This window comes from Neofelis nebulosa, chromosome 5 (assembly GCF_028018385.1).
Source record: "Neofelis nebulosa isolate mNeoNeb1 chromosome 5, mNeoNeb1.pri, whole genome shotgun sequence".
Lineage (NCBI taxonomy): Eukaryota > Metazoa > Chordata > Mammalia > Carnivora > Felidae > Neofelis > Neofelis nebulosa.
In genome coordinates this window covers 89,611,840-89,638,536 of record NC_080786.1, presented here as the reverse complement: position 1 = coordinate 89,638,536, position 26,697 = coordinate 89,611,840, and the positions used below count along the sequence as shown (strand labels likewise).

General features: G+C 45.7%; 1 protein-coding gene across 23 annotated transcripts in view; it reads left to right on the top strand.

Moving 5' to 3' along the window:
* KALRN (kalirin RhoGEF kinase) overlaps positions 1–26,697 on the top strand; it is a 672,273-nt gene that overhangs the window by 225,085 nt on the left and 420,491 nt on the right. For all 23 annotated transcript variants that reach the window (XM_058731109.1, XM_058731107.1, XM_058731105.1 and 20 more), the window contains exons 4-5: positions 2,674–2,866; positions 3,285–3,797. In XM_058731109.1, coding sequence (XP_058587092.1) covers positions 2,674–2,866; positions 3,285–3,797 — 706 coding nt within the window. The remainder of the gene's footprint in view (positions 1–2,673; positions 2,867–3,284; positions 3,798–26,697) is intronic.

The following is a 26,697-nucleotide window of genomic DNA, read 5'->3' as shown; positions in this document are numbered from 1 at the left end:
ACTTGGGTGGCTCGGTTGGTTGTGTCTGACTCTTGATTTTGGCTCAGGTTTGTGAGTTTGTGCCCCACAAACTCTAACCGTAGACGCTGTGCACTGACAGTACAGGCTCGGGATTTTCTGTCTCTTTCTCTCTCACTCTGCCCCTCCCCCATTGCGTGTGCATGCGCGCGTGCGCACACTCTCAAAATAAATAAACTTTAAAAAATTAAAAAAAGAAATTAAAAAAATTCAGTGGCCAGTGCTAATGAGACAGTAAGGGGGGGGGCGCTACTCTCATGCACTGCTAGTGTGCACGGCAAAGTTGATTTGCCTTTCTGTAAAGAAATAATGAGAATGATTAAGTAAGTTAGAATATAGGTATAAGATGGCCCATGTGTCATTAAATGTAATAGTTTTAAGACATTTTAGATATGAGGAAAAAACCTCTGTTGCAGTGAAAAATAGAACACTATACAGTGTGAAAACCTCATGCACAAAAAAGACTGGAAGGAAATAGACCAGAGTATTGTAACTTCTTATCGTGAGCTTCTCTTATATAGGTCTTTGACTATTTTGACTTTTCTATAAATTAGCAGGTGTTTCTCTTATAATGGGAAAGAAATCCCATACATTAAGAAAAGTCACATTGCTTTCAGACGATAGGGCAGAGAGAATGTTTTCTGGACGACTCTGGCGACTTGTCAACTCAGTACGCGTCAAAGAAGAGGCAACTCCTTTCCTTTGGGATACACACTTTGGGCAGAAATAAAAGACTCAGCCTTCCTCTCTTGTTGAGTCTAGTCATTTGTAGCAACAACTTGCCTGGGGAGTTTCCTGTCAAACTGGGAAGCCTAAGTGAGCTGCCTTATGCTTGAGACAGTCACGAGGTCACAGGAGCTGTGATCTCTTCACCAGTCTGTGACATTCTCAACACTGGTTAAGATTTAAGATTGAAGCCTAAGAGGGGGCTTTGATTCCTTTTGTGGCCTAAATCCTCCAATTGTGGCCTTACCTCCAGTAAGTGATTAATAGGTGGTGTTACTCCTCTGTGGGTCACACAGCAGGCACAGTGGTTTAAGCAAGTGCTATCTGGGTAATAGGAAATTAAGCAAAACACCCTAAAGCAATGCTACACCAGTATGTATATAAAAATGTGAATTGGGCACCAGGGTGGCTTAGTTGGTTAAGTGTCCAACTTCACCTTAGGTCATGATGTCATGGTTTGTGAGTTCGAGCCCTGCATCGGGTTCTGTGCTGACAGCTCAGAGCCTGGAGCCTGCTTTGGATTCTGCATCTCCCTCTCTCTCTGCCCCTCCCCAGCTTGCACTCTGTCTCTCTCTCTCTCAAAAATAAATAAACATTAAAAAATTTTTTTAATGTGAACTAACCAAAATCTATTTTGAGTTATAAAATAGATACATATGTTAAGAAAACCAAGACGGGTGGAAGGAAAGACCCCTAACTACCAAAACATAGAATTGCTTCCAAACTGACATGTTATAACTATTTTTGCTTTCATTTTTTTCTTTGATTTCTTAGGAGTTATACTTAAAGTCCAAGTGCTTAAATAAATTTTGCTACTTAATAAGTTATATAGCAACATCTTGATTCACTTAGCCTAATTACTTTTTGGTGTTCAAGATGGTCACTGTCACTTCATCTGGCCTTGATTTCAAGAGTAGTTTCCCCTCTCTTAACTTCCTGAAACATGTCTTTTTACATCCTGACTGGTGTAATGGAAGGACGTGAGACAACTGGACCACATCCCAACCAGCCCCACCCTTGGCCATCTAAGAGTAATCAGCATGACTCAGCAACATGATTTTTTAGAAGCCAATACACATTTTAAACTACAAGTAATACATTTTTTTAATGTTTATTTTATTTATTTATTTTGAGAGAGAGACAGACAGACAGACAGACAGAAAGGCATAGAGAGAGGGAGAGAGAGAATCCCAAGCAGGCTCCACACTGTCAGCGCAGAGCTCTATGCAGGGCTCAATCTCACAATTGTGTGATCGTGACCTGAGCTGAAATCAAGAGTTGGACACTCAGCCAACTGAGTCACCCAGGTGCCTTTACAAGTAATACATTTTAAATATAGTGGTGGCAAATATATGTTATCAATGCTCTGTGTACCATTGCTAATCCACTGGTCAAATCAGCCTAGAGCCCACTGAGGAAAAAGATGTTTTGGCCCACTTTGAGTTCAGTGGTAAAGCATACCAGTGTCTGTATTGAGGTAGGCACAGGGAAGGTCAGAACTCATACCAAAAGCTTTTCATGTCATGTTTAAGGGCAGTAGGGTCCTTGTCTTTGAAGAGCTTGTATTCAAATGGGGAAATCATGATTCATGCCAGGAGCAAGAAAAGGAGACAAAAATTAAAAGAAAATCAAATACAACTCTGAACGCTTGCACATAAACATCCCAACAAGTACGACTGACTGTAGGGAGGGCTGAGTTACGTGCTAAGTGCTGGAAGAAGCCAGAATGCCCTAGGTCAGATGGGGTTAATCTAAAGGTTTTCTGAGGCAGTGCATTTTGAGTTGGGTTAGAAGGCAGCCAGGAAACATGGTGTGAAGCTGGAGGGGTCCAGGTGAAAAGGAAAGCAGCTTTCTGGATGCTTTCTGACTGCATTCCCCAAAGTCTTAGCCACCCAGAGTGACCGTGCCTGACCTCTGACCTCCCCACAGTGAGGACGTGTGCAAACGTGGCTTCACCGTCATCATCGACATGCGGGGCTCCAAGTGGGACCTCATCAAGCCCCTCCTCAAGACGCTACAGGAAGCCTTTCCAGCTGAGATCCATGTGGCCCTCATCATCAAACCCGACAACTTCTGGCAGAAACAGAAGACCAACTTTGGCAGCTCCAAATTCATCTTTGAGGTGAGCCAGACCTCTCTCTTAGCACCCCCTTTCCCTTCCCTTCTGCTACCCACACATTTCTCACTTCTGCTTCTCCACTTACCCTACAATATGCAGGATGGCAGGGGCTGATATTTCAGGATTCGTCGGCTACTGTGGCCTTACCAGTAAGTCTTGGAAGGAATAAGAGGCTCAAGAGATTGTCCCGGGCTGTCAGCCAGTCTGTTGAAACTGCTGACCCCGGCTGATTTGTGGCTCCTGACCCATGGGCTGCATGCTCTCCCACTCGCCCTTTCTGAGGCAGGCTGTGGTCATTAACGTGTGGATTTATGTCAGCCTTTCCCCTTGACTCTCTGTCTTCTGCCTGGGGCTGCCCTGGGGTCTTCCCCCTGCTCACTCCACATCACTGAGTCCCCCTCTCTGTGTCTACCCCTCTCAGACAAGCATGGTGTCCGTGGAGGGCCTCACGAAGCTGGTGGACCCCTCCCAGCTGACCGAGGAGTTTGATGGCTCCCTGGACTACAACCACGAAGAGTGGATCGAGCTGCGGCTCTCCCTGGAGGAGTTCTTCAACAGTGCTGTGCACCTGCTCTCACGCCTCGAGGACCTACAGGAGATGCTGGCCCGGAAGGAGTTCCCCGTGGACGTGGAAGGCTCACGGCGGCTCATCGACGAGCACACGCAGCTCAAGAAGAAGGTGCTGAAGGCCCCTGTGGAGGAGCTGGACCGGGAGGGGCAGCGGCTGCTGCAGTGTATCCGCTGCAGTGACGGCTTCTCAGGGCGCAACTGCATCCCGGGCAGCGCCGACTTCCAGAGCCTGGTGCCCAAGATCACCAGCCTCCTGGACAAGCTGCACTCCACCCGGCAGCACCTGCACCAGATGTGGCATGTGCGCAAGCTCAAGTTGGACCAGTGCTTCCAGCTACGGCTTTTTGAGCAGGATGCCGAGAAGGTAGGAGGGGAGCCGGCCAGACTGAAGTGGGGCTTGTGTGTGTTGGGGGTTGCTGCTTAGCTTTTTAGGGGAACTTATAGAGGCTGCTGGTCCAACTTCCTGATTAATAATACTTTTGTGGAAAGCTTTAAAAATGTGCCTACTGGTTTGGGATGATTTATTTGGTCATTGATCACTGACTTTTTAAAAAAAGTGTTTATTTATTTATTTTTGAGAGAGAGAGAGAGAGAGCGCGCAAGTGAGCAGGGGAGGGGCAGAGAGAGAGGGAGAGAGAGAATCCCAAGCAGGCTCTGCACTGTCAGCACAGAGTCTGATGCGGGGCTCGAAGTCACAAATCATGAGATCATGACCTGAGCAGAAACCAAGAGTCAGACACTTAACTGACTGAGCCACCCAGGCCCTGATCGTTGACTCTTTAAATCTCCCTTTATGTAGTGTTTATTATATGCCAGATACTGTTGTAAGCACCATGTGTAAATTAACTTATTTTAATCATCTCAAGAGTTGTAAGGGGTAGGTATATGACGGTTATCCCATGAAGAAACTGGGAAGGCAAATAACTTGGCCAGACTGAGAAGTGTGATGTGATTGTGAAGTCCACACTTTTGCACTGTTGGATGCTGCCCCTCTCAGGACATGCAGTGAGTGGTTCAAGCCAGCTAAGCCACAAGAATAGCAATACTGTTACCAGTCACAATAACACGACTTAGTGATTATTGTCCTGCAGTGTCCTTTACCGTTGACAAAGCACTTTCACATACAGAGTCTTATTTAATCTGTGCAGCCCTTTGATCCTTTGAGGTGGGTGGTGGTGTTTCTGCTGATATACAGGGAAACGGGTGCTCTTTGATCCTGGGGCTATAATGGCAGACTTGACGTATGAATCCAGCTTTCTTCCGTTTGAAGTACAAGGTTCTTCCTTCCATACCACTGCTTTCTGGAGGATTTTCCTCAGCTGCTGTGTACTTTCTCAAGCAAGACCCCACTTTTCCAGCAGTGAATTTTCAAAGCTTTCCCCTTATCAGGGGACATGTGAGAAAGTGAAAAAGAAAAATATCATATAGTGCTTCTTTGCCAGGGATACAGAAGTATCTTCTCTAGATTCTCTCCAAGCTAAAGAAGAGAGTTTACTATTATATGCACTTTAAGAAGAGTGAAATAGGTTTTCCTCCTATCAGTGTTCTGGGGATAACTTCTATTCAAATGCATAATACCACTCTTAGGCATACCGTGACATTGTGGTAACCTGTGAGTTTTATAGACAGCATCTGATGCAATGGTTTTGTGTCTTTTAAGATCCTATATTGAAAATGTCCTTATGTGTTTGTAAGTAATGAAATAGGGATATAAAACTATATATAATTATGATCCCAATTTATGTGAGAGTGCCAACATAGGTATAAATGGACAAAATTCATCACAGTGCTAATAGTTTTGATTTCAAGGGTTTATGGTTATGGTTGATTTAATTTCTGTATAAATATTCTTTTTTTATATAATTTTTTTCATTTTTATTTATTTTGGACAGAGATAGAGGGAGAGAGACACAGAGTGTGAGCAGGGGAGGGGCAGACAGAGAAGGAGACACAGAACCTGAAGCAGGCTCCAGGCTCTGGCCTGTCAGCACAGAGCCCGACACAGGGCTTGAACCCATGAACTGTGAGATCATGACTTGAGCCAAAGTCAGATGCTCAGCTGGCTGAGCCACCCAGGCGCCCCTCTCTGTATAATTATTCTGTGCTTTCTAATCTTTTATAGTTCATAATCAGATGAAAACCAATATGTGTAATTTTTAAAGATTGCATAGCCCCTTTCTACAAAAGGAATTTTGAATCTCATTTAAGCCAGTTTTTGGAAGAGATATGTAGGAGAGTTTCTTGCACAACCTTAGGAGTTGTGAGGTTTCCCTGAGCCTTCCTGAGGGCTCCTTGCCCAGTGGCCCAGTGCCTGGTTCCAGCCCTGGCCTACTCCCCTCTAGGAAGGGCCCCTTGGACTACAGAGTCACTGTCACTGCTCACCAAATGATGAGAGACACCAGGTCAGAAGCCAGATGCTCTGTGAAGCCAGAGGCAGGTACTTTGGCTCCTGTAACCAATAGTGGAAAGATCTGGACATCTCCTTTTTACTTGCAGTCTCTTCTGCTCTGGGGCAAGGAATCTGCTTTACAGCCTGGCCTGGGTGCCTGTTTCAGTGAGCCAGGGTCATAAGGGGAGGCCGAGGACTCAGGTCTGCCCAGAAGTGTTTTGTTTTAGGCACTTCCCTGCACCCATGAAGCTCAAGGATATGGGAAGCCTGAATAGGGCACAGATAGCGCCTGTCTCACAAACAAAACACACAAAACAAAATACCTTAACCTCAGAAGTCCCCAGGTAGGGAAGGCTGACCTTCTAGAGTCAGCCAAGCACCAGTCAGCCAGGCAGGAATTTTGGCCACACATGTATCTTCTCAATTCATGCTTGATTCTTTCTCTAACCCAGAGTGTGATTTTCTCAAGCTCACACTCTTGGTTAGACAGAGCTAGTATTTGTTCTGTCTCCAAAGCCCAACCTAACTTTTAACCCAATAGCCTGCTATCTCTAACTCCCAGGACCTGCCTCTTGCTACCACTGAACACTGCCTGTTAGCCCCTAAGCCATCTGGCCCATGCCCTGATGATTCTGGGGACGACCTCAAATCCCTCCTTCAAAGGCACACTCAACAGCAGGTGCTCTTAACCTTTCTGTGCTATGGACCTCTTTGTTCTGGGGAAGCCTATGGACCCTTCTCAGAGTAACATTTGTAAATGTACAAAATAATATATATGTACATGTACACACACATATGTGTATATACACACACACATATATACATACATATCATACATATATATATGTATATGTATGTATTACACACACACACACACACATATGGCCTTGAAAAATAATTATTGAAGTACAGTTATTACATTTTTTTAAAATAGCCATAACTTGAATACTTCTTTAGGAACATTGTTAAATAACAAGTTCTATTTGAAGTCTTCTACCTACCATAATTTTGAAGTAGTGATGAGCATAAGTGACATTTCAGGGCAAAACCTGATGTGATCTGAGTGTGTGTTTCTGTTGATGTCAGAGGCACAAGTATTGCTAACATTAATGTAGTTTGCTGCCTACATTCATAACGGAAAGGAATGCTATATTTCAGTTACATGTTAGTGACAATAAGGGCATATTTTTTTCCTGTCCAAGTATACAAGCCCTGAGTTCTCTGCAGAGACTCTAAGTTTAGGATCCATGTTCTGTGGTGTATTCATACCATAGAAAGAAGTATGTGTGTGTGGCATGTGTGTGGTGTGCTTGGTGTGTGTAGAGGGGGAGGGGAGAGAATATAAAAAATGAAACACGGAGTGAAAGGAATGATGGGAAGAGGGCAGCTCAGGAATATTTTGATATTGAGTCAGTGGTGAAAATGTTGCTCAGGCTTGACCCAGCTGCCACAGAAAATGTGCTCAGTGTGGGGCAGGAGAGAAAACAGCCCTTTTAAGTTGCTTCAAGATTAATTTAAAATATCTGTGCAGAATCAAGTGCTCAGCCCTCGACTTATTTGGTGTTTTTGAAAGGGGATGAAGAGGGTGGTGGTTTGGGGTAAGGGTTGTCTGCGTGGATCCACATCTAAACAAGGGTGGGAGGAAATAGTTACTGCATGAGCCATGTCCTAGCCTCCCTTCTGGTGGGAGTCTTGTCGGAGGCCTGTAATTCCAGATCTGGGAAACTCTTAGCAAATCGAGGAGTCTGGTGATCACCCAGCTCCTACTTTTGTAAAGAGGTGAGTGCTGGGTCTGTCACCTCTGGCTCTGTGGGGTGACAGCTGTTTCCTAGGGCTTGAATAATACGTGGTACTCCCCATTTACCAGCTGGTCTTGGGGAGTGAAGCCATTTCTCATCACTTTCCTCTGACCCCTGAAATGATCCTTCCTCATCTTGGGGGTGGTGAGGAGGGAGCCATTTTCTCTGCCAATTAAACACTTAGGGAGGAAGGACTGTGTTCCACGATAACTCGTAAAGTAGGCCGCTATTCATTTAATGAACTTCTGTGAGCAGTTGTCATGATCCCCAAACAAGGCACTTGGATAAAGATGAGTAGGCTAGAATTTCTGTCCTGGAACAGCAAGCTGTCACAAACTGCTATTTATTATTACTTATGTCTGCTGTGTGCACCCCATGCCCTAGGCACAACCTCCATGATTGGGGGTTTTTAGAGAAGAGGGAATATTGCAGCTCAGAAATGTTAGGAAAACCTTAATGAGCAATTTGTGGGAGGGCTGGGCAATTCAGAGGTGATACAAGTAGTGCACAATGCGTCTTGTTGGAAGATGAGCAGCACTGCCTTGGTCCTGTGCTCTCTAGCCTGTGACTAATGGGCCTGTCCTCCACTGTGCTCACAGAACACAGGCGGGCTGTCCTCATTAGCCAGGTGCAGATTACGACTCTCTTCGCAGACCTGTCTCACAGCTGATTGCCCCCACAGCTGCAGTGGACCTTGTATGATGGAGGTGTCTGCCCTGCAGTCATATCCCATTACCAGAGAGAAGGGAGGGCTCTTCCCCAGTAGGGGGCAGTTTGTGGTATTAATGTCATTAAGTAGCCTCATTCCATGTCCTCTTGCTCCTCAGTGGAGGATCCTTCCTAGCTGCTCCCCTCCCTTTCCTGGGTGCCTAGGGCACATCTTAGAACGGCAGAACTGGAAAAGACCTTGAGATCAGAAAGTCTACCTCCCACACACTGTGGGGAACCCAGCCTTGTCGTCATGATGACAGCCATTGTGACCTCATGATGCCCACCAATGTACTGATGCCAGTGACATATATCAGAAACTACTGGAGGTGGGGCTCCTGGATGGCTCAGTTGGTTAGGAGTCTGACTTCGGCTCAGGTCATGATCTCATGGCTCATGGGTTTGAACCCCGTATCGGGCTCTGTGCTGACAGCTCAGAGCCTGGAGCCTGCTTCAGATTCTGTGTCTCCCTCTCTCTCTGCCCCTCCCCCACTTGTACTCTGTCTCTCTTTCTCTCTCAAAAATGAATACAACCTTAAAAAAAAAGATAAAGAAAATACTGGAGCTGCTGCACCATCCAACTTTCCAGTCTGCGGAAGGCCCACAATCTTCCAGTCTTTGCAGGAAACAAGAGCCTCAAAGGGCTCCAGTGTATAAGGGACTTAACTGATAGAGAAATCTTCATCTATTCCTCTTCTGAATAAAAACTGATGTCTACCCAGGAGGCCCATGCTCTAGTCTTGCCCAAAGCCATTCTAGAAAGGAGTATATTCCCACTACCTTGTGGGGGAATTCCCAAAAGAGGGAGGACTAAGCCACTCTGCAGGGCTTCCAGTACTGGAATTATGCTTATTATTGGTTTATGCAGCATAGTGTGTTTGTTTCATGGGTGAACCAATGCTTGGGACATGCTCAAGACCACAGTTGGAGTGGTATTTAGGTGCCCACCTCCTCTGTAACCCAGGCATCTGCTCAGACGAGACCTTTGCATTTGCTTTGATGAGACTGGCCTCAGTGGTCACCTGAGCCTACCCTCACGATGCTGCCTATGGGAAAGCTCCCTTTGCAGAACCTAATTCTAAATACCTTCCTGCATCTTCATCCTTGCTTGGTGGAATTCTGTTTACATGCAAGGGTGCCATCTGGCCCGAAATGGAGCTGTGTGAGTGGGAATTCAGATTGGTTCTGAGGTGCCACTTTGTCAGTTGGGAGACCTTACGCACGTCTTTAATCTCTGGCCACCAGTTATGCTCCCAACAAAACAAAGATGAAGAATTTGGGCCAACTCAGTTTCTTTTAACTTTTCTGCTTCTACACCACACTATTCTCATTACTAATACTCTCTCTTTGTGAAAGTGCCTTTCAATGGGAGAAGTGTGGTGGTGAGGCACGTGTGTGGCTGTCGTAGTGGTGGCATTGTGGTAGAGAGAACAGGTTTGTAAGGGAACATATCAGAATCTCCAAAGTAGTTTGATAAAGACCCCCACCCACCTCAGTCAATAGTGCCTGTCATTCCTCTTCCTTTCAGACTTGCCCTACTAATGATATCTAAGCCTCTTTATAGCTCAGCAATTCTGTAAACATTTTTGCCTTTTTGTTATTCATTCTTCCCTATATATCTACAGTAGGCTCTTCTCTCTTCAGAGTTATCACCTTGGCTGGTGATGGAAAATAAGTCTTTCTCAGCAACTAAAACCATCATCTGCCGAGTTCTGTTCTTGCTTTAAAAAAAAAAGGGGGGGGGCTGAGCTGCCTGGGCCTGTTATGAAAATCGAGTGGGGTGATGTGTGGAGGTGCCTGGCACCAGATTTCCCTTCCTTCTTCTTGTGATGGTTCAGTCATGGCTTCCTCTTCAATCACTGGGTGCCTGCCAAGACCACACAGAGTGTCATCCAAGCTATCTTCCCAATGGACTTGCTCCAGATAATTTTCAGTAATCCCTAAATGAAACAAAATTGAGGATTGAGTTGTGAGAGAAATTGGCAATTAGGATGTAGGTTCATAGGGGTCCCCAGAGGTCACTAGGTTGTGTGGTGCCCTGGCCCGAGGCACAGAGAGGAGCACCTAGGTCAAATGGGGGTCATATGTGATGGGTCCAGGTTTGGGAAGTTGCCACAGGAAAGGTCTCTTGGAAAACAGTCTGTCCCTGAAGCAGCCACAGAGGAAAGTGATTCTCCCAGGGGGATGGGATTGCCCCCTCCCCATGTACCTTATGTATCTGAGATATTTGTCACCTTCTGCTTTGCATTATAGCTAAAAGTGTATTTGTCTTATTCTCCTGCAAACTTGGGGCCAGAAACACTTCCTACAGTCCATCCAAGAAACACATCTACATATTTTGATCTTCTTGGAGATCGGTGCAAAAAAAAATAATGTTACTTTCATGTTACTATGAGAAAATATTTATGGGGCCCGCTGGGGGAAGGACATCGCAGCAGGCATCAGGGCACTGTGCTAAGGGTTACCGTGCTTATTGTGTTTTGCTGTTTGTATGTCTGTTAACCACATTAGCAATTTAGGACATCCCCAGGATGCCCTGTCACTGGGCAAAGTATCCACTGCTGTTTCCTGTCCTCTCCCTCCAAGGTATAAACATTTCTGATCATTCCCCAGGGCCCAAAGCAAGACCCAAAGTCTTATCCTGCCTGGAGCGATGAGAACCAGTAAGACCACTTGTGGAGAAATTCCTCTGCCTCTCCTCCCTGCCAGACACTGGCCGTTTCTCTTTGCCACACGTCCAAGCCCCACACCCCTCAAGTCAGCAGCAAGTAGGACTCCATAGTCATTTGTCAAACTGAAGTGCCATTGTAGCAATTATAATACATAATATTTTTTTTAAATGTCAGTTTTTAAAGTCTTCTCACACTCCTGACCTTAGAGGTTTTGTGGTCCAGCCCTTCCTTTTACATAAAAAAAAACTTTGACCCAGGGTAGAGACCCACCCAAAGTCATCCAGTTGGTGGTTCATCATTTGGTCTCCCATCTGCTTTGTGTAGCAGGCCAGGCAGGCGTGAATATGGGCATCGTTTCGTGGGTGGGAGAGCTGAGGCTTGGTGAGGTTGGGAAGTATGCCTGGGAAAGAGTTGGGTGGGCAGTGTAGGAAGATGGCCCTCTGCTCTGAGGCTGGGGCTACTCCCCTCCTCCAACACACACGCACACACACACACACACACACACACACACTCACACACACACACACACACACGCTGACCTTGCCCTGCAGGAGAAGGGGTGCACGGGCCAGCTAGCAACCTAGGAGGTGGCTGCAGGGGCTGGGGAGGAATGGAGGGTGGGGGTCCTCATCACTGCTCTAGTGAAAGGGAAGGTGCTGGACAGGTCTCCAGGGTACATGCGGCCAAGTCTCTGTGGTTCACTTGCCTGAGCCCTTCTTGTTGGGAGGATGGCTTCAAAAAGCTGCAACCTTGGGGCAGCCAGAGGGCAAGGTCTTTACTGGGCAGTTTGTAATTTCCTGCTTTTTTTGGAGAAAAGCTTCATGCCCTCTTGTTCCTGCCCTCCCTCCTCCTACGGGAGCCTAAACCACCACCCTCTGCACCCCCCACTGCCTGGGCTCAGGGTGAGGAAGTGTGTCCGTATCCTGCCCCAAGACAGGACACAGTGTCCTGTATTATTTCCAGCCTGCCGGTCCTGGGAATCTCTACTTACTTTTCTCATTTCCTCCTCTTGAACATTAGAAACATTAGAGTCCAAAAAATAATCCAAGTCACAGTGTTCTGCAGAGTGCATGTGCAAGTGTTTTCTCTCAAAGCTGTTTTTTCTCCTCCTTCCATCCTTTCTGCCTCTCCTGCATTTTCAGCCCCAGTGTATACAGAGGTCACAGGTCTGCAGGAGGCCTGTAGGTGTGGAGAGCAGATTGGAGGCAGGACTGGGAGGAAGTCTAGGCATGGGGCGGAGGGGTGGAGCTCCCTCTCAGATCTCCCAAGGGGTGAGACCAGACAGCCATATGTAAATAGCCTGCATATGTGGCCTCTACTTATAAGTGGACCCTACAGAACTGTGGACCCCATAGTGGCCCCTTGGAATCGAGAACATGGACACTACGTTAAAAATGTTTCCAGAATCCAGGTTGCCACACTGATTCTGTCTGTAGCAATTTAGGTGAGCTAGAAACAGAAGGTCCTGATCAGAGACAGAAGTTGTGTGAGGCACAGGAAAGTAACTGAGAAACACTGATTCACTCCCTTGTCAGCTGACATTACATGTCTACTATGTGCCAGGTCCTCTGCTAGGTGCTGGGGACTCTGTCTCCCACCCAAGCACTGGGTAGAGAAGCATAGGGAAAATCAGGTTCGGCATTGATGTGATTCCTGATAGCTTATGAGAAAAGGATGGCACAGAAATAATACCCACTCTGGTGGTTAGAGCCTGGTTCAGCATCTAGGTCTGTGTTGCTTTCTAGGTGGGAATTAGGGCTGGGGTGCCTAGAGTGTTTTTGGGAAGACAGTGGGTGGTAGCCCAAGGAATAAAGGTAACAGGTCAGCTCTGCCCCAGTAGGAGAAGTGGAAGGAATGTCTTAAGTACTGTTTTTGAAGAACAAAAAGAAATTCAGGTATAATTTGTTAAGTGAAAGAACAAACTGAGTCTCTACAGCAGGGACCAAAACACCTTCCTTCCCTTTTTCTTCTAGCCTACTTCCCTGCACCCCTCTCCTTCCTTTCCCATCTGTGACCTTTCTCCCCTGTGCCCTCACGCCCCTCCAGCCTGCACTCATACCACTCTTTTTGCTTCCATTCTCTCTGAACCTGTTGCTTCTCTTCCCTTTTGTGGTCCTGCTTCCTTCTGTGGGTGGAGCTAAGGCAGAGCTCCGTGTGTGGTGCAGACCTCCTCTGGAGGGCAGAGAGAGCAAAGGCCAGAAGACCCAGCAACCCTCTGTGGCTTTGCAGTCACAGAGACCTGGATTTGAATCCCAGCCCAGCCTCTTGCTGAATGGCTTTCTGTGGCCAGGTTATGCTCTGTGAGCTGTCTCTTTATCAGTAAAATGTAGATTTTAATAAACGCCTTAGGATTGGTAATGGGTGAAAGAAAATGTGTATACAGCATCTAACATGCCCAGAGCCCAGTAGGTGCTCGGCAGATGGCCAGTTTGTGGAGGTAGACTCAAGGTGGACCATGTGCATAGATGGGATCAGGAATGGAAGAGAGGCATGGGGAGGCCTGCTGGGGCCTGGGGAAGGAGGGCAGAGAGTATACCCTCATTCACAGCAAGGGCGCTGGAGCAGACAGTGGGCAGCATGCGACAGCAGAGTGTGTAGGCGAGGTAGGTACCTGGTGCGTGGAGAGACCCGGAAGGGGTCTTGAGGAGGAACTGGTCAGTGAATAATAGCTACTAGATCTACTGCTAGTAGAAAGGAAAGGAAGTGGAAGCATGTGACCAGGATGGCAAGATCTTAGAACACTGTTGCTGAAGGTAAGCCAATTAAATAACTGCCAAGTATTGTGCTGGGGCAGGCCACCGGCAGATGGGCTATGGTCAGGCCTTACCACATTGGAGCAGGGGGCGCTGGCAAACAGTTAGCTGCTGCATAGAGAAAGTCCACCGAGGTGCCTATCCTGGCTATGTAAACAACGCAGATGGGGAAATGTTCAGCTGAACTTGGGGTGCAGAAAGAGGGAGGAGCATGAGCAAAGGCATGGCAGCCCCAAAGTACAGGGTGGGTTCTGGGAGCACCCCTTCCCAGAGAGGCTGGAGCTCAGGCTCTAGGACAGTGTCCCTGCGGCATGGCTCCCCAGGAGTTACAACTGGGGGTCTACTCCCCGAGGAACCAGGGGCTATGGGGAAAGCTGGAATTTGGTGAATAGTTCAGGCCTGCCAGGATCATCTTAGAATGCTAGAATCTTTGAATCAGCGGGTCTAATCCTTTACTCAGGGCTTCTCTGACACGCATCCTCTAGACTCTCTGCTGAGCATTTTCTCGGTGGAGGAAGCCACAGCTTTGTGAAGCAGCCTGTTTGTTTCATCATTAAACACCACTGTTTGTTAGAAAGGCCTCCTGCCATCAGACCAGCTTCTGTCTTTCTGGAGCTTCCACCTTGTGGTCTCAGCTCTGCCCTAGAGCCCCCCAGAACTAGTTCCTTCTGTCTCCTGGACAGCAGCCCTCTGATGACTTGAAGACAATCCTCATGGACCTTCCCAGTCTTTTTTGCTCCAGGTGAGCTCCCATCACTTCTTCTGTCCTATTTTCACTTGATATGGGCTCTAAGCTCTTCAGTGTGGCATTCCTAGGACCAGTTTTTCAAATGTGAAAAGGGATGGGGAGGGGTCTGCAGCTCTTGATCCCACTTCTACAAGTGAGAGAGACTTTGTGTGTGTGTTTTGGCGGGGGGGGGGGGGTGCACTTGTTTCTTGTAGTTCAGGTTAGCCAACCTGAAACTCCAAGGTATGCCCACCCAGAGAATTACATTCTCTCATTCAAACTGAATGAGGCACTACCTCGTATATGAGTAGAAGATGATGTCTTTTCACACGTATGCATAGAGAGGCTTTTCTAGTATGGAAATATTGAGTTGACAGGATTCTGGTGCCCTGAGTTAGGTGTGCCCAGATCAGGGATGTTCATTCCTGTGTCCCCTGGCGTTCCCTGAGGTCATTCCTAAGCAGAGCCAAAGCTTTGTGGTCTTATCTTGGAGAGTCAGAAAACTCATGGTAAAACACCCAAAGGAACATTAATTCCCTTGGAGGAAACCTGCCTCTCCTGAAATCCCAGAAGGCTCTTCCCCATGTTCCCCATTTCACCAAGAAACCCTAGTCTCTTACTCTTTGGCTCACCTCCAGCCCTTCTCAGAGAGCCTTTTCTAGGACAAGAAAGTCCCTGCTATGGGGATGGTTGCTGATGTGGTGAGAGAAGACATGCCCTTTCTTGGTATAGAGAAAAAGGGATGTTTGGTTTTCCCCATGTAGATCAGGTAGACCAACTGGTCCTACCTTAGAGTGGTGCTTGTCTTGCCCTAGGAGGTTTCCCTGGGAAGCTGACCCTTGTCATGAGGTGTCAAGAGGAGGTGCAAACCGGAAGGGACTACAATGGGGAATGAGACTGGACTTGGGCATTTGGGCCACACCTTCGGGACATCCTTCTCTGTGCTTTGCACAGCCCTACCGTCTCCTGCCTTTATACCAACCTCCCTCTCACTCTGCCTATTGAAACCCTACCTTAGCTGAAGGTCTGCTCAAACACTGCTTTACTCATTCTTCCCTCTTGGAAGTGGTCTTTCTCTCCTCTGGGCATCTTCCTGTAGCCATTATCCATTCCCCTCAAACTGGACTATTCCAACCTGTATTGTGATTTTATGCTCAGAGGCCTCATTCCTCCCAATATATTGCAAATTCCTGGAGGTCAGGTCCGGTGTCTTAAGATACTTCTGTGTCCCCCTGAGGCACACAGTCAGTACCAAATCAAGAGTGGACTGTGGCACAGTCCATGCTCACTGGGCTGCCTGATGGAGCAAAACTTTTGTGAGCATTCTGAGCTGGCACAAGAGCACCACCTACTGCTGAGTGGTTTCAAAGGACGCCACTTAAAAACTGGGGTTTTAGTAACTTTCATCTTGCAGTGCAGAGAGAGATTGGGAGGCAGGATCCCCACTTCTGGTCTTTTTATACTAATCCAAGGGTGAGCAGATGAGGTGGCAGTGGGAGTGGAAAAGAGAGGGGCAAACTCTGGAGACACTCGAAAGGAAAGGAAGTGGGACCAGGTGACCTACTGGATGCTGGGGAGGAAAGGGAGCTAAGGTAATGACCAGGCCTTCACCTCACGACAGTAGAATTGGAGGCTGGGGGTGGAAAGAAATCCCAAAAACATTTTGGGAGAAGGATGGGTGACTAAATTAAATTTAAATTTCTTTGAAGGCACAGAAGCGTGACAGGAGTGGTGATCAGGCTGCTAAAAGCATTATGCCGTGAATAGTCCCATTACTACATTTCTGCCCTGCTCACAGGGACAAGGGCACTAACTGAACCCAGGAGTTCTCCGCAGGCCTCTGCATAAGACTGTTAAAGAAATGGAGGGTTTTCATAACAGACTCTTAAATACTGAGAACAAACTGAGGGTTGATGGGGATTGAGGGAGAGGGGAAAGTGGCTGATGGGCATTGAGGAGGGCACCTGTTGGGATGAGCACTGGGTGTTGTATGGAAACTAGTTTGACAATAAATTATATTTAATATAAAAATAAATAAATACAGGAAAAAAAAGAAAGAAATGAAGGGTTTTGAGGAGTGATTAGGCTCTTCATTCCCTAAGTTCTTCCTGAGCATCTGCAGGGTGTGCTCTGCCCGGTGGGGTCTGGAAGCAGGAAGCATGACCAAGCCTCTCTTCCTAGATGTGCCTGAGCCTGGCTCCCGTGCTGCCCCTTGCCTGCCCAGACCCCACTGCCGAAGCTGTGGGAAGAGGGCAAAGAGAAAAGGGGGAGTGCCAGGTTTCTTCCTCAGCTGGAGCTCAAGCCCACCTAGCACACACCCCTGCAGCACAGCAGCCACCCTCTTCCCTCAGAGGGAGGGCCACCTCCTCCTTAGCCCATGTGGAATTTTTTCCCCAGATGTGCAAGTGATTGGCACAGCCGATTTTAGGATGCGTGGGAGGACTGGATGAGAACATCCAGCAGACGCTCCATTTTTGCAGTAACAATAATAGTTACCATTTACTGAGTGCATCCTGTATGCCAGGAACAAGCATTAGCTCATCTAAATTAACTTGCCAAGGGCCAGATCTCAGTTTATGTCTAAATTTAGCTTTGGGATAAAGTTGGGCACTCTTTTCTCAGCTTGGATTAAATAGAGTTTGACCTCTTCAATTCTACATTTTGGGAAGTAAGTGAAGCACATTTTCTCACTCCGTTGCTGAGAATATTTTATCAGCATCTGTGGTTCAGATGGAAGGAATTTGGCCACTCAGAGTCAATATCCCGGGGCTGCCTAGGCTGGCTCCTGGCTTGGTTGGTCCTGCTTCTCCTCTGCTTGACTTGCTGGCTCCTGGATGACCGTTCCTTCCCCAGAGGGAGGGTACTGTGCATATTGCCAGTGCTGCAGGGAATCTGGTCCATCCAGGCAAACAGACTGGAAATGAAAAACACAAAAAAAACCTTATTTAAAGTCTGAAAGCATTTACATTAATTGTGGACTTGGTGAGACTTTTCACTCCATCACTTAGCATGAAGAAGGCATGAGTGAGGACCATGGCCTTTTAAGGCCTAACGTGATCATGTGCTTCTCTAGGCTGAGCTACAGCTCATTTTCAAGGGCAGTGTGTGATTTGAGCAGGAAGTTTTGCAGTCTGAGTTTCTCTAATCAGAAAGCAACTACTTTTTGTGACTGCCAGCTTATCCTGCTAAACCCGGGGGAAATAGAACGGGATTAACATGCATTCAGCATCTATTATGTGTTATATTCTGTGCTGGGCACCTTTAATACATTATCTTTACCTCCTCCTTCATATTTGACCCAGACATTGAAGGGGTTGTGAGAACAAGGAGTGTGAGGGGAAAACAAGGAGGGAGTGGGCATGGAGAACCCTCAGTCGGTGAGAAGTCTGTAATGTGCTAATTGATTTTGTTCTGTGAGATCAGGACTGGCTCGGACTCCCCTTTGCAATGAGGTAAATCACTGTCTTATCTGGGGACCTCAGGGTAGACACCCAGTCAGGGTTAAAAACAGATTTGACCATTTTACTGCCCTTTACTGGTTCCCTGCTGCACACTGAATAAAGGCCAGTTTCTCTGCCTTTCAATCTTTGCCCCTCTGAGACCCAGCCCCTCCCTCATCTTTTGTCATCCCTTCTCACCACCTCTCACTTCTGGAACTCTGTGTACCTCCTCTCTATTCCATATTTTAAGCCTCCAGGCCTTTGCTCAAGTTACGTCATCTCATTAAGGTGTTTCCATCCACAGCTTCACCTGACCAAATCCTTTTGTCTTTCAAGTGTTGTTCAGCTGTTGCCACTCTCTGGAAGCCATTCATGTTTTTCCATACCTCTACCTCCGCCAAATGGGACCAATGCTCCTCTGTTGTCAGCTCCTGGTATATACTTTTCATAGTACTTTTCACACTTAAAGTTGACAGACTATTGATTACATTTGTCTCCCTCGCTAGCCTCTGACATTGCTGTTTATCATTAGTCTCTTATCCAATGTCCATAATACAGTGAATACTCACTAAGTAAATAAAATATTGTGCTAAGCATCATGAGCATGTGACTGTATCAGGATGCTTTGGGCTACAAGAAACAGAAAACTGGAAACTCTGTTTCAGGTTCCATCTTTTAATTCATTTTGTCCCTTTCCTTCCTATTCTCTTTATGTTAATCATGATTATCTTGAAAATGTTACCTGCCAATTCATAGCCTGGTCATCTCTGAGTCTGTTTTCATTGCCTTTTGTTCTCTGCTTGTCAATCACTTTTCACTGTGTCCTCACATGGCTTGTAATTTTATACTGGATATTGCAGATGACACATTGTAGAGACTCTGGATTAGTTTATCTCTTTCTAACCTTTAAATTTTGTTCTGGGATGCAGTTAAATTACTAGCAGATCTTGATCCTATTGAGCCTTGGTTTAGGCTTTGCTATGATAGATCTACTTCCATCTTTTCATTAATCTGAGGGTAGAGCCCTTATTTTTAGGTTGTAGTTCCTCCTCCTATATCCTGGTTCTTTCTGGGGACCCAACTCAGCGCCCAGAATGTTTACCAAAGTCTCCTCACACGGTTTGATTTAGACCTCTCAACATTTCCCCAGTACTGCATAACCTAAAATTTCTGTTCAGCTCTCAATATGTTCTACCTCCTGCAGCTATTCTCTGCTAGACTTTCTGGAGTCTTGCCTTGCAGGTGCACAGCTTAGGATTTGGCCAAAGACCTGAAGGAAATTTTAATGAAGATTTTTAGGGCTCCTTCTCTTAGTTCCCTCTTTCCCTAATATTCTATCACCAAAATTCCAACCACCTTACCAGCTCTGAACTCTGTTTTTTTTATACCCATCAAAACTGCTGCTCACTACTCAGCTTGTAGTTCTCTGCTTTACAGAGGGCTTACATTATGTGCTTCTCTTCCTTCACGGGTCATTGGTCTATGTTGGTTGTTGACTTGTGCTTTCAAATAGTTTATAGATGGTAGGGTTAAGTGTGATACCAGCTACCCTATAGTGGACAGATGATGAGTCTCCACATGCACCATTTAAGTAAAAAATGCAAGTGCACCGGAATCATCTAGAGAGCTCCTACTAAATCAGAATCTTAAGAGCAAAGTTTAGGAAGCTATATTTTTTACAAAAACACTTCAGATAGTTCTGAATTAAGGCTAGGTTTGTGAACTCCTGCAGTAGATTCCAGAGCAGAGAGTTTGGAGAAAAGAAAAAGCAGTATGGGTTCACTTGGTCAAAGAAGGCATGATGAGGAGATGACACTTTAATTGCATTTCAAAGGATGGGAATAATTTGGGTATTTGGGTGTGGAGCATTTCATAGGGGGAAAGATGTAGCACAAATATGGGGGTGGCAGTGAGCATGGTATGATGTATTTCCATGGCAGTGAATAGCATATGGCTCGAAAGGATGCTTGGTATAGGACAGTGGTATGAAATAATAGGGAAAGGCAGATTTGGACCAGCTGAGGAGGGGGGGAGTGTCTTGAATGCCAGAACAAGGAGACTGGATTTTGTTTGCATTGTAGATGACAGCAGCAGTAATTGTGTGAATGTGTGTGTGTGTGTGTGCATGTGTGCATACACATGTGTGTTTTGACATGTCGAAAGCAGTATATTAGAGCAATGAACCTGGTAGGGGCAGATGGCTTGGTATAAGGGAGAAAATGGAGTCCAGGGAGACCAGTATGGAAGTGACTGTGGTAATACAGGCAGGAGGGGCTGTGTGGCAATTAGTAGCAGTAATGAAAAATAAAGGGCATATATCAGTTATTTGAGGGAAGGAAGAACAAATGGGATCTGGGAGATGGGGTGAAGATGTGGGAAGTCAGAAGAAGGTAATAGTTTTCATAGAAAAGACACAGTAATTGAAGATGCTGTCTTGGGATATTCATATTGAGTTGAGTCACTAGGAATAGTCTGAAATTTAAGTGTTTATTTGAGAGACAGTTTGGTAGTGATTTAAAAGCATGGACTTTGGAGTCATGCAGACCTAGTGAGTCTTCAATATGCCATTTGAGTTTTCATTATGTGACTTCAGCCAAGTCATTAAATCTCTTTGAATCTGTTTCTTCAGCTACAAAAAAGGTGGTGATGATGGTATCCCCTAGCTCCCAGGGTTGAGGATTGAGACAGTGTTTATGCACAACGTTCATTGTGCAGAGCCTGGCATGTATTTATTCTTGTCAGTTATCTGGGAAGTTATGGTTAGAGGGCACGCCAGAACCAGGAAATTGTATGGGATTTAGGTTTAGATGGACATGAGATTCTAAATTGATACTCATCACTTACAAGCTGCGGGATCTTTGACAATTTGCTTCAACTCTTCACACTGAGTTTTCAGCATATTTAAGATGGATTGAACAATACTTTCTTTGTACCATTATTATAAGGACCGCATGAGGTCATCTATTGAAGCTCTTGGTGTGGAACCTCAAGTACAGCTTGGCACATGAAATAGGAAACACCACTCGTGTTGTTGAAGATGTGAGCTTAGATGGATGTTTAGGTGGGCAGAGCCTGGTGAATACAAGTCAGAGGGCCAAGTCTTGAGACCGTCTCAGTAAGGGTGTGAAGGACATGAAAGGAGGTCATGAAGGGGCAGTGAGAGAAGTGGGAGGCAAGTTTGGATAGATCAGTGTAGGACTGGACAATTGGTCAGCTTTCACAATGAGAGTGTTTCTATTGTTGGTTGTGTGGAGACACGAGGTGTCAGGGAAGAGTGTGAGTGTAGACTTGCTGGTGCCTCAGGGAGAATTTTGCCTGGGGCGGAGGCCTGTGAAAGCAGGAGAGGAATCTGGGCACGGCCAGAGAGAGGGAGTTTCAGAAAAGCCCGTGCTGGATTGTGAGGTAAGACCAAAGGGAAGGAGGAGTGGCAGAACCAAGGGCTCAGAAAGGAGGAGATGGTTGGTTTTCACTGTGGGTGCAGACTTACAGAAGTAGGACAGGTAGCCCCTGTTACAAGGAGTTAGGGAGGAAGTGGGTGGAGGGAAAATGGAGGCAACAGGGGCAGAATGTACTTCTAGAAGTTTGATGATAACAGGAAGAGTAGCCTGAGTGAAGCTCTGAGCACATTGGAAGTGTTAACAACAGTGTTAAGAGCATCAGCACCTGGGTTTGAATCTCAGCTAACCTCTCTGTGCTTTAGCTTCCTAGTCTGTCAAATTGAAATGATAATATTGGGGGCTAATATTGGGGAGATAATTATGAGATGAAGAGGATTAAATGAGTTAACATGTAAGTGGTTAGAATAGTGCCTAGCACATAGGGAGCGTTCAACAAATGTTAGATGCTGTTATTGTTACCACTATCATTACTCTGTCACCGAGAGAAATTGAGAATGAGAGCGCAAGATGGAGAAAGAAGGGAAGATGAGAAGAGGCATGGTACTGTTGTTCTTATAGTTTGGCTCTGAAATTTGGAGACAACACCTACCAGGGAGTCTCCTTGGACTCTACCGAACACTGACTGCAAGACCATCATGGGTCACATTTCGCACTGATCTACTCAAGATGATATAATATGGCAACCATGGCTACCAACAGGACAGTCTTTGCAGCAGTCCAGCTCAGGTGCAAGAAGACAAGATTCACGGTGGGCAGCTACAGAAGATGTCATGGCTTAAAAACTCCATGCCCCATGGGAGCCAGTAGCTCTTATAACAACATCATTGGCACAGCTTCCAGAGTCGCTGTAATGGGCATGCCGTTAACATGAGTTGTCAAACTCAGGGAAGCCCAGGTTATGGTGTCCCCATCGGGTATTTACAGTTCGTTGATTGTCCTTCCAATGCAGATAGTTTACCAGTCATGGTGGGTATTCTTACCATAGGCAATATGTAACATGTTGTCACATACTGTCTTCACCTGTTTCCAGGGAAACAGAATTGGGATAGTAAATGAAGGTCAGATTATCATGCAGAAGGGGAAAGATTTTATTAACCCACTGCTCACAGTGGGATATTGGCCTTTTTTATAGAGAAACTGGGACCATTCTAGAGGTGAGCAACAGTTAGAATGTTAGATCTGAGATTTGGGAATTAGGGAATTTGAATAGGGAAAGTGTAAGAAATGTGCTAGGGGATTGATAGGATATCTATAGGTCAGAGACAGAGCCTGGTCAGTGAAACTGTTTGGTGTCCTGGTTGAGTCAGTGAGAGGGTCTCCCAGGTAACCATGCTGAGCCATCCTCCCTAGAGCAGCTGGGATTATGGTGGAAGACGAAAAATGGCTTGTCTTCTATACAACATATAGAAGTGTACCATCGACACGCCGAAAGCCTAAAGGGAAACAGGCAGAGCCCAGAGCACCTCCTCTCCCTCAGTGGATATTTATTGACACCTAGAGTGCATCAGGCACAAGTCCTAACTGCCTGCCCTTTCCCAGTATAAAGATGGCCTTTCAGAGCCCTGAGTGCCCATGGCCTGCAAGCCTTGTGGATACGCATGAGGTGACATGTCAAAGTCTCTCCAGTGAGGAATTCTGGGAACCTAGAAACTAGGTCCACATTTGGGGTCCTTTATTTTTTCTCCTTTTGTTCCTTTTTTTCCTTTATCAGGAGAGCTTGCAATCCTAGAAGAGTAGATAATTACAAACCAGAGTTGAAGGGTCTTAAGGGTTACGGAGTCTACGTGTTGCCCTGTTTGCTTGAGAATATATGCCCCAGCATGAGTTAGAGTTCATATGAACACAGAATTGTAAGGTGGGGAGATTATCTTTGGTTCCCATGCACTTTTCATTCCTTGTTCCTTTCCACCTCTCTTATCCAGTGCTCCTCTGCCACCACAGTTTGGATCTCACCTGTGGGTCATGATCACAAAGGGCCTTACTTTCTCACTGAGCTGTTTCTATATCCAGAATAAACTGATTTCAGGGGGGCTGTGGGAATGATGCATTTTAATGGGAGTCTGTCCTGAGTGAAAAGCTGTGAAGAGCCTAAGGGACTGAGACTAATAGTGAAAAAGTTGGGGAAGGCAGAGAGGATAAGGAAGGGAAGGTCTGGAAGCAAGGCAGGAGAGAGCAAGGTCCTGGTCCGGCCACACCATTAGGCCAGGAGGGCACCAGTGCCCTCAAGCTTAACCCTTAGAGGGGTGTACAGGTCTCTGAATCCTATGTGGGCAAGGGCACCCACAGTGCCCCTCTGTGTATGTGAAAGTGGAGGCAATGGGAAGATGCACAGGTGTTTCTGGGCTGTGTCTGTGCAGCACCCTGTGGTCACTGTGGGGTACTTCTTGGGAAGGGGTGGGCTGGGGACATGTTTGTATATGAGGTGCGGTATGATTCCTATTAGCCCACGGTGATTTTGCAGTAAGGTGAACCTACTGCAATTTTAAATCCATACTTTTCATCTGTTTTGTGCTCTAAATGAAAATGTTAGGGTAATATGTACACTAGAATATGTTCGCTAAATAGGTTTAAAAATCTATCAGGTATGCAGCACTTAAAGCATAAAACCATTACCTTATTTAAATCTCACTATTACCCAAAGGTTAAAATAGTATAAATTGTTATCCCATTTTGCAGATAAAGAAACAGATGCTCAGACCAATAACCTAGCTTACCAAAGTTTATATAGCAGAATCTATATTCAAACCCAAGATTTGGAGGCTCTGTTCTTTGCACTCTAATACACATAAAACTTTATTGTGGAATGGACCACGTGTGTCCAAGATGTAGCCAGGTTCACCGGCAAGGAGTTGTTAGCACTGTTTAGGGCATAAGCTTTTTGGCTGGGCCACTCCTGTGTACAAGCAGGGTCCAGGAGACACAGGTGATACCGCAATGTATGTATTTAGGCAAAGAAAATCCATTGCTTGCCTTCTATCCTCTTAATCAACTTATCAAAGCTGAATATAAGCAACTTGAAAAACAACATAATCTATAATTACAGACAATATAAAATATTAACAGTAGGTGGTAAGGTGGTTTGAAAGTTAAAACTCTAAATCAGATACCATTGCTAAATTTGGCAAATGAAGGAAAATAAGCCCAAGATCCTTATTTAATTTCTTTGCTCCATGAAATAGTTTATGCTTCATTAAAAACAGAACAGAACAATAGTAACCTTTTTGCTATCCCTATCTTCATAAGAAAAGGAGAAAAAGGTTTCTGTTTATTTTCCTAATTTGCATTTAAATAGATTCTTTTTGTCATTTATTATATACTAAGAACTAGATTTTTATTTTTCGGCTGAATTGTAGCCAGCATGAAAAAAAAAATTACATAGTTTAGTTAAAAGCAAAACATGAAAAAGAAAAAAAAACAAAAAAAACAAAAATCCAAGTAGCTTACATGTAACATCTATCTTCTTAATGAGACGAAACTATGTTAGTTTTCAAACAAAGAGATAAAATTTCATTATTTAGACATGAACTTTCCTCTTAGAAGAATTTTGTTGTCATATTAAATTTTGTTAAACCTACCATTTGTAGCTTCTCAAAAAAAAAAAAAGATCAAAATGTTTGAAACTACTGTGGAGATATCGTCTTTAGGTTTTTTTGTTTGTTTGTTTTCCTTTAGCTTTTTTGGGTCAGTCTAGTTCAAGTGTCTTCCAGAGAGCCCAATTCCAATAGATCAAATCATAAAATGACCTGGCTGGAATGGAGCTTAGAAAGGGCCAGCTTGTCTGGGAATTAGCAACCCCAGAGCCACCTCACGCATGCATTCATTCACTTGGCAAGTATTTACTGAGAGTAAGTGGAGCTGTTTGAATCAGCCATCCCCAGGCCCTAGTGGGGCAGACGTGAGGGGAGAGAAGCAGGCTGGGTATTGGAGAGTGAATGGCTTCATGTGAGGGATAGCACCTTACCTTATCTAGAACCTCACAGGGCCCTGGTGGCTGCTTTTTGTGTAGTAACTCCCCTGGGGAGACCAGGCACAAGAGGTCCTACAGCTATGTGCAAGAGGCAGGGCAATGTCCCGAGAGCCTGGCTCAACAGGCACTCAGTGAATGTGCACTGGGTGTAGTGAATGAATTCTAGACCCCGGCCTTTGCTTCTCTGAGCCTGTTTCCCAGTCTATAAAACAGCCCTAATGGACACAGTGAGATGAAGTGTTTGAATGGACATGTTAGGTAGAAGCTAGATATGAGAAGTCAAAGGCATGCCCTGAGGAACCTTCATCCCTTGACCTCAAAGATTTCAGAGTCCCAAAGATTTTATCCCAAGTGATAAAATGGGCAGTTAGACCTGAGCTCATGGCAAGAACAGTGATAAATAGATTGCACATGAGAAGCCTGGGGGCACAACATCCTGACCTTGGGTCTTCCAAGAGCTTGGGCCTGACTGATCAAGAGCCACAGGAGCAGAGCTTGCTCTCCTCTTCCACCTCTGCCCCAGGGTAACCCTAGACTCATTACAATGCATTTGTATTGTGGGTACAGCCCCGCCCCCATGGAAAAGGGCTGCCATGAAGAGTCTGGTACTAACCCTGTGGGCTCAAAAACTCCCCCTCCCCACCTGTGAAAGGAGTACCCCAAATGATGGGAAGCAGCATCCATTAGAGACCACCCCACTGTGCATCACCACTCCTTCTAGCCCAGAAGGACCCACTGAATATCCAATCCCAAACAACCTAGGGGCCAGTTCCACCTCTCGGAACCTGCCTGCTCTCCCTAGATGGTATACTGTTGCTCTAATAAGACTGTTTTCTGCTTTTACTTTGGGCACTGATCCTTAATTCTTTATTGCATTGGTGCCAAGAGCTGAGACATGCTTTTTGCACTGACAGACATTTTGGACTCTAACACACCAGACAAATGTCGGGGCTGAGGCTAAGCCTTTCTCTGGTTACCAAATAACACCAGTTTTCTCACTGTCATTCTTTTCTTCAAATGTTAGAAATGTAAATTGCAGCAATGAATATACCTTCTGATCCAGGAGACTCATTAAAACTATTTTCTTCTGAATGAAAAAAAAATGCATTCCATAAATTTCCGAACTGGGCTGAACGTAAAACCAGGAGCTTACCTCCTTTCAGGGAGCCACTTATCCCTTGCAAATGAGGAGAAACCCAGAAATGAGACTTGCCCAGTCTCATGGGTACTTAGTGACAGAACCAGGCTTGGAGCCAGCCCAGTCCTCATCCTACTCAGTGCACACATGCACATGAGTGCACAGACACATGCACATGTGCACATATGACCACATTCTCTCCACAACCAGTAGTATTGAATGCAGAAGAAATGATGGTGACCCTTGCAGATAGCCAGGTTTGCAAGGGTGCAA